At 39.6% G+C, this 16256-nt stretch overlaps 1 protein-coding gene across 2 annotated transcripts in view; it reads right to left on the bottom strand.

The window, feature by feature from the left end:
- The window catches only part of fkbp16 (FKBP prolyl isomerase 16), a 41847-nt gene extending 25849 nt beyond the window's left edge, over positions 1-15998 (bottom strand). For both annotated transcript variants that reach the window (XM_030136006.1, XM_030136007.1), the window contains exons 1-3: positions 15141-15998; positions 14784-14953; positions 13843-13931 (exon numbers count right to left, since the gene is read on the bottom strand). In XM_030136006.1, the coding sequence (XP_029991866.1) occupies positions 13843-13931; positions 14784-14953; positions 15141-15600 (719 nt within the window). In that variant the 5' untranslated portion in view covers positions 15601-15998. The remainder of the gene's footprint in view (positions 1-13842; positions 13932-14783; positions 14954-15140) is intronic.
- Positions 15999-16256: the final 258 nt, after the last annotated feature.

The following is a 16256-nucleotide window of genomic DNA, read 5'->3' as shown; positions in this document are numbered from 1 at the left end:
TTATTCAGAAATAGGGTTAAAGATGGACCTGTTGAGTTGAATTAATGAAGAATTCAGACCCAAGCATATAGACCACAGGGAAATGTTTTAAAATGCATTATTCCATTTAACAAAGCAAAATATCACTCCTTTAAAAGCTGTTATTTTTAGGACTCTGTGATAACAGTTAAGACTGTTCGTTTCATCAAGAGACATTCCTGTATCTGTTTTTACTCGCTGCTCATCCCACTTGTCTAAAACACAGATGACTCATAATTTAATGTCAGTCGGGTCAACAGTCGGGACTGTGACGCAGTTCTTGCATCATGTGCCAAATTAGGGTACAGTAATTTCCCGGGTCATTAGGAGGTGCACAGCAGCTCAATGACATGCACAAATAATGGATGAATGGAAAATGGTAATTAAGTGCTGTGAAAAAAAAGCAAATGAAGGCTTTTTAATATCAGAATTACTCTGTACTGAACACACATAGCGTATCGTTTTCATTTTGACTGAGTGGATATATTTTCAAGCCTAATGACAAATAAAAGTGTGTCTGAAAATCCACTGTTTCCTCTAAAGCTGCCCTTTTTTTTTAATTGTTTCAAATCTGTCCACTGAAATACTACTTCCACCATATGCCATCAGTGTGTTTTTAGCCAATCTACTACAAAAACAATGTGTGACAAAGATACTCAGCAAAATAGGGCCTGATTGTCCTAGTCTTCTAATCAAAGTTTATCAGAGTGTATTTTGATGTGAAATGCTGTTTCTAAATGGACAGTCTACCCTTGACATGTAGCATTTTTGTGTTTTGTGCTTAGTCACAATTTAGTCTGTTATGCGTAGGATTTTTGAGTTACTTATGGAATCTTATTTAGGGTTGGTAGAAGGATGGGGCAAGGGGGCGGGAGATTATAAATTAAACTTCATCCCACTCCCTTTTGAATGTTCTCCTTTCTTTTTATAGAAATCTTTTTGTTGTTTGGTTTTAATGTTATATTCAAAATAAATAAACAAACAAAAAAACAAAGTATCTGTGGGAGTAATGCTGCAAGAACTTACATGCAACTATGAAATATCCTTTAATTTTAAACTTGCTGGGCCTGAATTTCCAGTGGTTTTGGCCTTCGATCCTTTCCAAAGCATTTCTACAGTACTATCCTCTCCTACAGGTCAGCTTCACATGATAAGACTGTGTTTACTGATCTGTTAAAACATTTGGGATCTTGATGATGTTTGTGTCTGTATTACAGATGCAGTGTTTGCATCCCCTCTTGAAAGTTTTTTTATACTCTGGTGTGCAGAATCATCTACTGATCAAAGATTACTCATGCAATATATTTGTTTCAAACTGGAAAATCCTGTTGGTGCAATTCAGTCCAAGTTTTTCCATTAATAATGCATGTCTCCTTTTGATAGTATCTCTGAGAGGAACGTCACCATGGTCAGCTACAGATTGTAAATGACAGTGACACTGAATTTTGGGAGTCAATTCCGTCATGCACAATGATACACTCACTTAGAAAAAAAAAGTTAGCTCGTTTTATTATCTCTGTAGGCAAAGTCTGTCTCTGCATTTTACCCATTTTCATACATACACAGTACCTCGCATTAGCATTAGCTTTAGCATTAGCAAATAGCACATGCATTAGAAGCAATGAGTTGCCATTGAAGGCATTTAGTAGTGATGTGCAGATCAATACTGAAATATCTATATCTCCAATACCAGATCTTTACACTCGAGAATCGATTCACAAATCAAAATATCGATACTTTTGATATTTCGGTCATTTGAGGTAATGTACTGTATATCAGAAACACAGTGGAAACTATTGGGATCTTGTCCAAAAGATACATAATGGGTGGGAACTACTTCTTCTTCCGCCTGGGTAAGTGTGTATGAGGGAAAGTATCAATGTTGGATGTTTTTGTTGAAGTGTTACATGTTCAGTACGTTTATGTTTCATGTTAACATATGCAAGTTTTCAGTTTTATAATAATTCTTAATGATTAAACAATAATTACTCTGGTGTCTTGTATTCTTAATTAGTTATGATTTGAAATACACTATTTTTTTTTAATAGATTTTCTAGACATTAAGTGTATTTGTACAAAGTATCAGTATCGGATCAGTATTGCCGATACCAGCCTGAATTTTACTCTATATCGGATCGGAAAAGAAATCTGTTATATCAAACATCACTACCATTTAGGAACCAACTCCAGATCTTCATGAGCGCCAATTGTATTGACTTTAGATGCACCCATTATTAAGTGAGTGAATGAATGAATAAATAAATAAATGAAGTTTCCAAGGCTCAATTCTTTCAATCCAGACAATGGTTTCTTTGTCTCACAGGTGAAGAGTTTCACATCCACCTTATGCAATAATCTGAAATCTCTCAAACATTTGGATTCAGACGTGTGGCAGCACTAAGATGAATCATTTCTAAAAAAAGAGAAAAAAAAGTTCAAGGCTTTTGGTATTCATTAGGGAAAAGTGTGGATGAGAACAATCTGTGCAACAGACACGTGTATCACCAGAGGCCATTATGTGATTAAGCATGACAGCGTCTGTGTGATCTGTCAAAGATATCTCTGACCTGGATTGACTCTAAATCCATAATCAATCACGGTGAACAAGCAGACGTCTCAGAGGTGTACACGGTGAGGTCAGGTGGCAATTTCCCATGCAGCCCTGGGGACTGAGGTTTAGTTTCAGTGGATTCTCCGGGAGGTAAATGTGAAGCTGCGTTTAACGGCAATGACAGCACACTTCTTTCTTTGCACAGACAGTTACGTCTACTTATTATATAAATCGAATCTCTGCCGGTTTTGGATTTCACTGTTGAACTTCAAAGCCCTCTAAGTTGGGACAAATTCTGAACCATGAGCCAAAAACCCTGCTCTGTGAAAGATGAAAGTCCTCCTCCTCCATTCACTGTTATACTCCATAACTGTCTGCTACTTCAGTCAACGTGAATGAATGAATCCCTGAAAGTTGAAGAGTATTATATGCTTTCTGTTGAACTGAGCAATTTAATTTGCATTCAGATTAGAAGATTTATTTTTATGGAAAGTGTGGTTTGGGTATTAAACATGGCGGGAAGTGGCTGCTTGCCTCCCTGTGTAGCTACAGCGTTGTGAGCATTATGCAGTTTGTGAACACAAGCTGCTCACTGCTTTATGTATGACATTCTGGGAGGGGAATAAATGTCATAAACAGATACTGATCAGAAATTAATTTCCCTTTTAAGTCCAAGCTGTCACACACACATGTGTTACAACCAGATAACTCCCACTGAGAAAATGTCACCATTTCTGCAATATCATTTTGCAAATTCATTGAGCACACAAAAACAGACAGCGGTTATCACACTCCCTGACTGATTACTAAATGAGCAAGCAACTTTAAAGCACCAGCTGATAGTATGGTGCACCCGTACATCTGCACCTGACCTTCACAGCTTCAAAGTTGGACATACTGCATCTGGAGAGTAATTTACAAGCACATACATTATGTGTACATGTTGACTTTTCTGTGGTTGTGAAGCGTAAATCAAACAAAACCACCGTCATTATCATTCATTGTCGTCCCTCTATCATATCACTGTCTATGAGAAATATGACAGCCCCGGTGAAAGTGCTCTGTAATCTAACCAATAAAGCAGCTTCCTTTCAGCAACAGCCAGCTCTACCCCCACCCCCCCACTCCTAGACTGGGAATCAATAGCAGTACACTGAACTCCTGACTTATTAGTCAGGTTGTCACGGAGGAGCTGCCTGGCTGAGTAAAGCAAATGTAGAAGACCATTAGCACCAACCTTTAGTCTCCCTTTGATGGCTCTGCACAGGTATGAGATGTGAAGCATCAATCATGAGTCAAACCGCAGGGTTTCTTAAAAGCAAGGGCTTGACTTTTGTTGACCAAAGCCACTGGCAATGGCATAGGTCAGGCTCATCTTAGAGAGTCTGAAACCAAAATGAAGCAAAGGAATTTGTTCCTTCTTTTTCATGACATTGAAAAACAGGTCTGTTTTGCTTCACAGAGGATGAAGTTTTTAGGTGCATATGAGGTCAGTTGTATTGTCCTTCACTGTGTGGAATGACAACACTGCATCTAATCCCATCAGTGGAATCAAACAACTGAGTCTGTTTCATTCATAATGAGATCTCAGTTAATCCCTAAGATTAAACACTGCATCTGATTATGATTTTGCCATGAGGATGTCACAGTATTGTCTGCTAGCTGTTAACTTTCAGTGGAAGTCTTTCAGGGGCGTGTGTGTGTGTGTGTGTGTGTGTGTGTGTGTGTAGGTGTGTGCGTGTGTGTGTATGATATACTGCTGCAGACGATCAATGACGTAGTACTGACGTAGACTCAGAGAGATGACTCACACTCCACGTCCCCACTGACGGTACCACTTCATCCCCAAATACACACACACACACACACACACACACATGCACACACACAAACACACCAGTGCTACTTGTCACGCTGCCACACATCTCCTTCCTTCAGGCAGTGCCCATCACCTTACATCACTGTACACACAACCAACGCATGCATACACTGACTGATTTACTTCTAACACAAAATGTACATTTAAGCTGTTACACTGTATTAAGACCAGCCACAAACTGAATGGTTGCATGATGTCCATTTACACACCAAATGTGACCGTGTCATTGTCAGTATGTGACAGGTTGCCGCTCCACTATCCCATCTGCTTCCATTCTGCTGGAGTAACAAATGAGCAAAACGCTTCAAGTGGGTTCATGAGTTGCTCGGCAACTCTGCGTCTGCTTTCACCAGACAGCCTGTTTGAGCTTATGTTACACGAAAACTTGCATTTCTTTGTAGTCTGATGTGTCTGTGCAATATTGCAAAATTGTAATAGAAGGCAATTTCTCTGTGCCACAAATGACGAGTGGGACTGGGTGGTCCTAGAAGTCAATGAATCCCAGAAACAATGTCTGCGTTTGAAAGGTATGACAAGGGAGATTGGAAGCAGCTATGAATACAAACCCACTAGGACAGAAAATATGAGAGTTTAGGCTGGGGTATGTTCGGAACAAACTAGCGCATACAACAGAGGTTTAAAGAGGCAAGTTGTTTGTAGATGTTCTGAATAACCGTAATTGAAGCTTGGATGAAATGTCTGCCGTCACAGAGAACAGGGATTAAAACAAAAATACGTACAAGTATAGTGTAGATTGTGTTGTGCTTACATAACTGTGGTACATATTGGGAATGATTCTAGTTTTTAACCACTGACTAATTGATGTGGTGAGGAGGAGCACTTTGTTTGGAGTGTAGAGATCGTTTTATAATGTAAAGACTTAAAAAAAAGAGCAGTTTAGTTTCAATAAAATGCTCTTAGATGATAGCCTCCAGAAAAATAAAAATGTTAGGTTTTTTACTTTCAAAAACTGTCCTGATTGGAAATTGTATAATGCAACAGTTTTTTCAGATACATTTATGGAATTTTTTTTTAATGGTATGTTTTGTTTGTTTTTTTTTTTAATCCATAAAACCCTTGTGCTACTTTTGTGGTAGACCACTCTTAAGTGATTAACACCATTTATTGTAATTTTATCCCCCTTTTTTCCACATGTTTTTCCGAGAAAATCATGTATCTTCTTATATTTCATTTATTAATCATATAGATGTTCATAAAAACTCAGATTAAAATTGAGGATTAGTATATGAGAAACAAAGAAAACTGAGGAAAATATGACTTTTTCAGGAAAATCTATCATTAACTGAAGATAAACCAAGTGTCTCCACCCACTGTCACTGATCCAACTCCATGGGTTTTACTGGTGAATCAATGTTGTAGAAGATGACTGTTTCCACGTTCACTACGGAGGCTCTGAAAGTCCAAATGGTTCATATCTGATGACCATGAAAAGATGACAAACTGTATTTTACACCAATTATTTACATGTATTGATAGGATTAGTAAATCAACAGGTTTTAAACAGTTTAGATCAGTAGATGCTTTTGGTTGATGGTGGATGTTTGGGTCTTTATGGGTTAATCAAGATAAAGCTGTGAAATTCTTATCCCCTACAGTGGACAAAAATACATGGCTGAGTCTCAAGAGGTTCTATTAAAAAGATACGTTTGAGACAGACAGACAGACACAAAGACTACATTGCACTCCTGTCTGTAAATCAAAGCACATTACATGACTTTTGAAACCAATTTTGTGCAGCCGTCCATTGTTTGTAGTTCCTTACTAATCTATCTCTTTCCATTGTTTTCCCTTAGTGTCTGTGTTTTGTGCACAGTGGGGCATGAATGATTTAAATAGAGCCAATGGCATGGGTGGGAAAGGTGCCGGTGCTGGTAATGCTGTAGTGCCATTTCACATGTGCTTATCCCGTGTGTCCCTGTTGCACACCACGCTCTGGAAAACAGACTCTGTCGCAATATTGTGGTTATACAACACGGCGCAGCAAGTGGTAAAGCGGACAAGAGGTGATGTCAGTGGAGCGTGACTGTGTTGTTGTCAGTGTTCCCGTACAGGCAGCATGTTTAGACGTCAGCCAAAGAGAATTACTAGTCAGACATGAAGGTAGGATACAAACAGCAGATGTAAGGTTCACTGAAAATATTTTTTTCTAAAGAAAGCTGGGGTAATGAGGATCAAGGAGGCATTTATGAAGAAAAGAGGAAGCGGGAAAAAAGTTATGGTTTAATACAAGAGTGGGTGACCTTAAACCACAGCATCACCACCAAAACAGAAGATAAGATGAGTTGAGATTAAACTTTATTGATCCCACAATGGGGAATTTCACTGGTTAAGGCAGCAACAGGATAAAGTGCAGGGTAAAGAGATTTTGCAAGCAGCATAAAGAAAGCAATAGTGCAAAAAGCAATAAAATAGAATAAATCCAGAGTATATATATATATATTTACATGAGAATATGCAGAAAATGATGATGCACTGCACTTTTAGATGATCATTCGATAATGGTTCGTTTATTCTGCACACATGTAATTAGATGTATTTGACTGTGAACCTGTTAAAGCTATAATTTGAAAAACAAAATGTCATGGCTTTGTTTTTTTATTCTTTGTGTGTTCGTGTCAGGCTACTGGTGCATTTTGTGTTGACAAATGTCCTATTATGTATTGTTGTACCAAGCACTCTTACGTTTAACTGCTGTAAATGGGGACAATTGTGGGTTTTTAATTATATAGCGAATAATCACACATTTAGGGCCTCTGGTGAAACCTGTTGCCCTTTAGCACACAAGAAGTGGGGGGGCTGGGAAACTGGAAGTGGGCTTTCCAACCAGTTAAAAAACAAAACAAAAAGAATCCTACTAAAATGTGTTTTTAAGTAACTGGACAAAACCAGCTCATACAACACTAAGCCCTATTTGTGTTATCTGTTGCCCTTTAGCACACAAGAAGTGGGGGGGTGGACTGTGAAAACGGAAAAGGGCTTTCCAAACTAGCAGGAAACCAGTTGAAAAAAAAAAAAAAAAAAAAAACCTGCAAAAATCAATTTTTGAAGTAATTGGACAAAACCAGCTCATACAACACTAAGCCATATTTGTGTTATCTGCCCTGAAATTCAATAACAGCCACATTTCTAGTTGAGTAGATTTACTGTCCCACTAAATACCCCTCCAACTACAGAAAGCAGAAGTAGATATAACTGAGGGTAGTGCTATATTACAACCAAGGCTGTGCTGATGAGTGAGATAAGTATGTGAGCAGCAGGGGAAAAAGGTAAACATCCAGAGAGATTAGATGAGGGACATGCACAGTTCAAACACAGGTCTGAGTGCTAAAATACTGCTGTGGTGACAAAACAACCTCCAATCAAGCTTTCAGAGTTAGAACAAAAACTCTTTTCTCTTCAGATTTTATTCATACAATACATTGCAGCTATGGGTTATTTCGTCACAGCTACATTCAGTGGTTACAGCAACAGAACAGTGCATGCTGATTGAGAGTTGGCCTGATCTTATCTGGAGCGTGCTACAGCTGTCGCTACTTGCTGGCCTACTCCTGGAGCGTGAGGTCTGGGTGTGGTTTCTCGTCAGTGTAGCTTTTTGTCCTGGGAAATACACACACACAGCCAAAAAGCTTTGGTAAAACTTGTTTAAGTCATGTGACCCCGCTGCCAAGAACCTAGGTGTTCTCTGGTTAAAGCATCACTGACAATAAAGAAATAAACAAAAACATTTGTCTAACTGGGTCAGTTACAGGAGAGGCGTTTGTTTACTTAACTATTTATGTTCTGTAAGGAAATACCAATTTGGAGAAGAATAGTCACATTCATTGTTTTCCATAAAGGAGGCTCTCAAAGGTCACATTATTCATTTGATCCAGGTGGGTCTGCAAAGTGACTCACACCACCTACAGCACACAGAGACACTCCACTGCACATATTCTGTGAGTGGACATCATTGTTACATACCTCAAACATAAGGGAGGAGGGCTCATGTGGTTCAAACTGACAGACAGCAGTGCAACTCTCTGGTGAGTGACTCAGTGTACCTGTCTGCAGATAAACGCCTAACCTAATGAAAAGCAGAACTGCCAGTTCTTGGCTGTTTCATGTTACAGCTAATGATGAAAGTACAAAATGGAAGAACAGGCATAACAGTAACAAACGAACCAACAGCAGGGCATTTTCTGCGTGTCTGTCATTTATTCTGATTTTAAATTTTCTCTTGAATTTTAACTGTTCCTCTATATCAGTGTTTCTCAACGGGGGGTGTTGGGACACCGTTGGGGGGCGTTTTGAAGGAGAAAGTTGAAAGGGGGGCGCTGAGGCACAAATGAAGGGCGTTAGTGTTATGCCTCACAATGCCTTTGTTTCCTACAACCAGCAATAACAGATAACAATCTCAATGGCAAATGTATGTCTCCTGCACCCCTCCCCGATCTTCCAGATTGAGAACTGTAGCATTACTTACTTTACTGTACACCCCACCCACCTACCCCCGACACTTTGTTTCAAAATGGGTGATAGGTGTTGGGGGGGCGACAAGGATGATAATGATGAGGTGAGGGGGGCGTTTCCTACAGAGTGATATAACATCCACCCACCCCCAAAATTGCAATTTTTTGGGGGGGTGTGAGGCTTATGATGACATAAGGGGGCGTTTGTTCAAAAAAGGTTGAGAATCACTGCTCTATATATTTTAACACAAATATCTGTATTTTCTGATCCTGACATTTTCCAAATATGTTGATTGTTTTTAAAGCAGTTTAAGGAACTTATTGACTATTCTTTATTTTACATCATAGTGAGGACCTGTTTCACAGTATGTTTAAGAAAAGATGACCCATTTGTGCACAGATCAGTGCATACGAAGCAATACAGTTGTAGCGTAAAAGACATAAAAACACAAAACAGACAGGAGACACGTGTCATGTTGACATGTCAACATTACTGATATGAGGTGAAATGAAGATTCTGTGAAATGTACAAATACTTTTAATAGTACAGTATATGTGCATGTTTCAGAGTATAATCAGTACTAAGACTTTTCTCTGAGTAGTTCTTACACAAGTATGCGTACTTTGACTTGAGTAAGGAGCGCAGTGCTAAACAGTGTTTTATTTTATATGCTTGTTTTGACGAGGAAGTCAGAATAGGAATGTGTTATAGGTCACTGCAAGTTGTCAAGGCTGCTACGCCTACAAGTGTCCACTGATCACATCTCAGCGTTGACACATTCTCATGTTGCTAGTTTGTTCTGTGAATCTCTTGGTCTACACGCCTTTAAGCTCTGAGAAATGTCACTGTTACCTTTCTGAAGTGTATTCTCTCAGCTGGATGTGGGTGTGCCTCAGAGGCTACAGGGAAAAGCTTCTACACACTTGCGAACTTCCTCATGAGTGTCAACAAAGATTCCTCTTGAGCAAATTTCCAAGAAGATGGTCCACCAGTCATTGTGTGTTATATATCATTTCTGGGCAAACATTCAACACTTTATGTCAAACATAACACCTGCATACAGACTCAGATTGATCGTATATTTTATTAAACAATTACTTTCAGTTGGGACTGTGTGCTCTACAGCTCACAACTGTGACTTGATCCACATCACTTCCACCTCCCCTGGAGTCAAAGTGAAGGAGATTCCTTTCCCTCTCTGCCTTTTCCCACAGTAGAACTTGTTTGTTTTTCTCTCCTCAGAAACTGCCAGTGATAGCTATCTGCTGTGTCTCCACAGTGTCTCAACATTTCTTTAAAGAGTACCTCTTTAGTAAGTAATTATCCACGAGCATGTTGCGGTTCAGCATGTCTGCGGGTAATTTATTAGGTGTTATTCCATAAGGGTCTCCACAGGGTTTAACTCTGGGCCCCTTTCTTTTTTCTCTTCAGATGCTTCCACTGGGAAAAACACCACAACAAAGTTTATATTGCAATCAAATATAATCCCAGCAGCTCATTAACTCACCATGCTGATAAAGATGTCTTCAGGCATTAGATAAGTTGGATTTTTTCCACCAAGTCAAGAAAGAACAAATACCTATTCATAAAGCAATAATGTTCAAGTGGTTTTGGAGCTGAAAAGTTCAAACCCATCTCCAGTTATTTATCAGACTAAAAACTGCAATAATTAATATTTAAGTTTGACAAAGAGACAAAAGAGGTGATTCTAGTGTCTTCCAATAACATCAGGTACTTCCTTCCAACAACTGACTTGGAGTTAATTTTTCATGCATGACTGAATGTAACTTCACTTGAACAAGTATTTGCTCTAGTGAAACTAATATTGTAAAAGAAGCCCTATTACCTCAACACTCACCTCCTTTCATCAACTCCCTGTTCTTTAACAAATTCACAGTACTTCTCACAGTAGACTTACATCCCCTGATGTTGAAGAGTGTCCCTCTGAACCAAAGCAGGTCAGTTTAGTCCATAATATGGTATATCATTTTTGCAGCTCCTACTGTAATATGCAGCAATACATGAATGCACCCTCATCTGTTAAAAAAATAACAAGATTATTTATTCCACACTGTTTATTATCTGTTATATTTGTAAGTCTATGTGCGAATGAAATCTTATGCTTCTTACAATATGAACTTTCATATAAACCTGGTTTATTTTTATTCTCTAAATAAGCCTAAATAACAGTAATTATAAATAAAACCCAATCCCTTGGATGTAACACTTGAAAGATTAACTGACTGACACTGTCCATCTGGACTTGAATTAAACTATTAATTTAACTACGACACATCCCAGTGGTCTAATTAACTCCACATCAGCATGTGTAACAGAGGTTCTCAGATGTGCCAGGAGTAAAAGTATGCAAACGCTTTCAATGCCAGGAGCAGGGATTATGTTCTCCCCATCAACATAACCTTACAGCGCACTATAAGACACTGAAGAATGCTTTAAATGTGCCGGGTTTATTATACATCTGGAAATGTATGAGCTCTATACACAGCAGTGAGTTCAGCCTCATTTAATATGGTTTGTTGTTTGGTAAGTTTACTCATGTTTGCAGTAAAATCCAGCAGCTGCTGGTGACACTTAATGTTGTTGACTTTAGGGCTGATGAGGCACACTGCCCGACCCCTGGAGGGTTTTATGAGTGTTAGAGTTGCGCCTGTCCAGAGATCAACAGATGTTAACTTCCTCTGCTCTCTGATAATGACCTGGCGACTGAGGACACGCAGTCTGTGCCTCTGATTATGTCGTATATATCTCAGTGGGGAACAGTTTTGACGCATGCACACGCACAACAAAGGGGTCTTTGATCATATTTCATCATTTGACTCAGGGTTTTAATACGTCACAGGAAAAACGTCAGTGTTTCTACAATTGATTTGCTCTCGACACGCCAGTCTGTTGTAATCAGTCAGGCAAATATCGCTACATCCAGACTTCAGGAGTTTCATTATCCTCACATCCACCTTGTATGAGGAGTTCCAGGTCTGCTCATTTCCCAGGTTCCCATCACCCACACACTGAGCCTCTCCACTCTGCTGTGTTGAATCATACTGTCTGACCAGCTTTGCCACAGCGCTCTGATAAATAACTGTGAAGTGCTCTTACTGACACTGTTTGCATCAGACGACTGACAGAGTTCAATCAATGCGTCCGCCGGAAAACAGACAGAGGCTAATGAGATTTTTCCCTCATTGTCTCTGTCAATTGACAGCACAGACATGCTGAGCTTATCAAGACCACCTTGAAACATAATATCTGTCACTGCTGATTGTCATTTATGTATTTCTTCATTATTTTTATTGAATACTTTTGCAGGATCTTTATATGTAATAGAAAGGTTTTTGATATTTGTGCAAAGACAGGTTTGTAAATAACACCACATATTGACATGTTTTGCTAATATGCAACTGTGCCGGAACACCTTTAGATAGAGATGAAACATAATTTACTAAGCAATGTCGTTAATTCCACATCAAATAATCAAGTAATTTAAGTGAGGTGCATGGGGAAGTGAGTGAGTCGTGTCTAAAGAGTTTGCACAAAGCTCTAATTGTCATTGTCATCTGACTCCACAGCTCACAACCCTGCATCAAAACAATAATTTACTAACCTCCTGTTGCCCCCCCCCACCCCCCTCCCTTTTCTCTGCCTCCATCTCCTCATTGGAAGGGGGAGACCCTCCACAACACCTCAGAGACTCATCTCTCACACCTCTAACCCCGTATCCCATCATCTAATTCACAAAGCTCCAAATTAACCAGGACCTCACTGACAGAGGAGGCAGAGACAGTATCTACATAACATACTGGTGCAAAAACACAACACATAGATGCACAAGTACAACAAATACTGCTTTTTATGCATTCACAACACCTATCAAAAGATTATATTGTAATATTCAGACAGACTATGCTATACTCCACTACCTGTAAAAATGGATACAAGCTTTTACCGCCACATGATATTTTCAGGTGCATGGATGTGTTTGTTTCTCCTTCGTACAGCTACTCTCTTTAATGGTACAATATGCCTGACATGTAGCTGAATGCCCATTTTAATATCACAGCAGCTGCAGGCTAACTCTTAATTTTTGGCTTTTATTAAACTTTTAAATCAACAACACTTTGTTTTTCACTTGTCACCACCTACATGGAGAACAGCTGCCCACTCACAGAACACACACATCAATGGCTTGAGTGTTTAAAGAATTGTGTAATAATGTTTAATTTGTCCTAATGGGTGTGTGCTTGTTTAAAATGCTTGAACATTGGCACTTTTACTTTCACAATTAAGTTAATGGTCATAATTTTGCTGTTTTATTGCTTAATATGCTGCATGTTACTTCATCTCCAAAAAGAACCACAGAACATTGTTTGGTAAGTAAATTAAATCACATAAGACACATTTTCTATCAATCTTTCGCTCAGATTTGACAAAAAACATTTAGACCACATAGTCTAATCATATCAGCCTTGAGCATTACTGTCTCTTCTCACATGTTCAGGTTATCTCGAGTAAACACCAATCCATAAACAATGGGTTTTTGTCAGTGACACACCAATCTCGTCTGTGTTTATACTGGCTCTTTAATGGTGTAAAGGTTATAAACCTAAGCCACTGGCCGTAATATGAATGGTGCAGTCCCATAGGTTGGGAGGTTAGAAACACACCATTGATAGGCCGCCTCTGAAGCGTGTTAGGAAGAAGCCATCTGCTCCTGTTTATGGTTGATTAACTTCGCTACCCTGGATAACCAGGCTGCCCCCACAGCAACAGGTACAAGAGCCCTGGGTTTTTTACTGAGACAATATGAACGTAGATACCACTTTTATAGAAATAGAACAGACCCACTTTATGGTGCTCTTGAATCATAAAGTTTACTATTAAACGACAATGAGCAGAAAATCCTTACCTTCCCAGAAGTCCATAGGCATACTGTGAATCTGCCAGCAGTAATGTGATCTCACCCCTCTGCATGGATAAGACGCACTCCTCCAGGGCCTACAGGGGTCAAAAACCACTATAAATGACTGACTTAGGTTTGCAGCTTTAAACATAATAACACAAAGTGGATTTAAGGATAACTTAAATGCTCCAATCTGCCTGAAGCACAGGGTTCCTACACATTTCCCACTTCAAAATTGCATTCTTTTTTAGAGATAACATTTCCAGAAGTTAACATGCACACCACATCTTCCTCATATATACCAATATGTTGTTAAATCATTGCCAAAAGATTAGGTTTTGGTCATAGCTGTCTGGTCTTAAACACCAAGGAAATGCACATTACACAGTTTCTCTCGATGCCAGAATGAATCACTTAGCTGTTTAATCTGCAAAATGTCAAATCATGATGTAAAAGGTTGGTTGGTGTTTCTAAAAGATTACGATATCAAATATCTTGTTCTATCCACAGCCCAAAGATCTTCAGTTTACAGTCGTAGAAAAATCTGAAATTATGGATTATTTTCCCCTAAAAATTTAGTAGTTGATTAATTTAAAAGTTAACAACTAATCAATTAATTGTTGGAATTCTACTGGGCTTATTGATCATTTTATATTTATGGAACATTTTATGAACATAATACGTGCAAATATTCTGAAAACACATACTTTCCATAATGCCCTTTCTTTTTCAGTGCTTTTCCAGACCTGGAAATTACTCAAATTAAATTCCGTAATTTTCCAAACTGCATAGGAACCATGAAAACATTACAGCTGTATCATTTTCCATCATATGAACCAGCTTTTCCTTCTGACCACTTTCTCATTTGGTCACTAATGAAGTGTAAGACCTGCACTCTACAGGAGAAACCTGCCTGTAACAGGGGTCAAAGGGTTAAGAGCTGTCACCTGGGTTACGTCTCCCTCTCCAATCACAAACACAAGCTTGCAGTCCTTCTCCACCACTGTGCGGTCCTCCAGGACAGACTGCATCTTGACCATCACCTCTTGACCCCATGTGGGGCGAAGTGCCAGGGGGGGACCTGGCTCCAGAACCTTCTTCCTCAACAGCCGGTCTTCTGCATGAGGACATGGGAGAAGGTCATGGAGAGGGTTAATCTGCTGGTTGTTGGCACATATGTACACAAACAATCACAGACACAACAACCTGGACCAAATTCTTGTGACTATTGGTCCTGAGGGATTTCTTTTTAGGTAAATGTAGAAACAAGTGATGTGGTTTGTGCTGCTGCTGCTCAATCCTACCTGTAATGTCCTGCCAGTCTTCTGCCATAAACAACTCCTCAAAGGTCAGGGAAGTCCACTCCTGCATCACATACTGTGGAAACAGACACTCCACTGAGCTGTCCCTCTCCGACACATCATCTTCCTCTGATGGATCCTGGAATCGCACCATCTTCCAGCTATTTGTTTTCCTCAGTTTCCTCTCTGGTTTGCATTCTGTCTCTGTGTCATTACACTCAGGATCACAGGAGCTTTTTATCTCGGAGCTTTTATTCTCTCCTGTGATGCTTTCTGTTTCAGGCTGCCCACTCTTAGACAACTCCTCCTGCTCCTCTGCAGACTGCTCAGTAGGACTGTCTCTGTCAGGAAGCTCAGACATGGCCTCTTTTACCTCTGTCGACTCCACTGCGGTGTCTGTATTCTCTTCACAATATGGCTTTGACTCCATGTCACTAAGCAGAGCAATGGACACCATTTGCATTAGTCTCCAATAGAGACTATCCTCGTCGTCCAGCTAGGATCCACTCACTGAATCTGGAAATAAGATGTTCTGTTGTGAACCAGCTTCTGCCACCTATACCCTTTTGCAAAAACGAAGTAGCTCCATGATATAATATTTACAAAAACACAGCATCCATGTTGTGTTTCAGTCTTTCCATGGCTGAATGCATCTCCAAACCTTGGCTTTATCCAAGTTATCTTCCCGTCGGTAGCTGTGAAGTTTCTGCAGATCTGTTGCACTTTGACCACCTCCCTCTCCTTCGTGTCTATGTCAGTCCACTGCTGCGTCAAAAACAAAGAAATGGTCAATGTAAAGAAACTGTGCAGCGCGACGAAGCACACTCAGCCAGCAGGCTTGTGCATCGGTAATCTGTAGGATTAGAAGAGAAAAACCTAATCTGCCAGAACGTCTGTAAGCTTCTTAATGACTTCACTGTGGTGGCCCATAATGCAGTTTCCATGAATGCAATCTACCAATAAAACCTCACAAGATACTACAAGCTCTTGATTTGCTTGGAGTTACACGGAGAGATAGTTGTTTTCACTTTTTAAGAAGTGGCAGAGGATCCATAGATAGACTGTAACAACCAACAAGCAGTGAAGTCAACACTGGATTGTAAATATCTCAACAAACAG

Source organism: Sphaeramia orbicularis, chromosome 6 (assembly GCF_902148855.1).
Source record: "Sphaeramia orbicularis chromosome 6, fSphaOr1.1, whole genome shotgun sequence".
Taxonomy (NCBI): Eukaryota; Metazoa; Chordata; class Actinopteri; order Kurtiformes; family Apogonidae; genus Sphaeramia; species Sphaeramia orbicularis.
The sequence above is the reverse complement of the archived record's forward strand: the minus strand, read 5'-3'. Positions and strand labels throughout refer to the sequence as shown.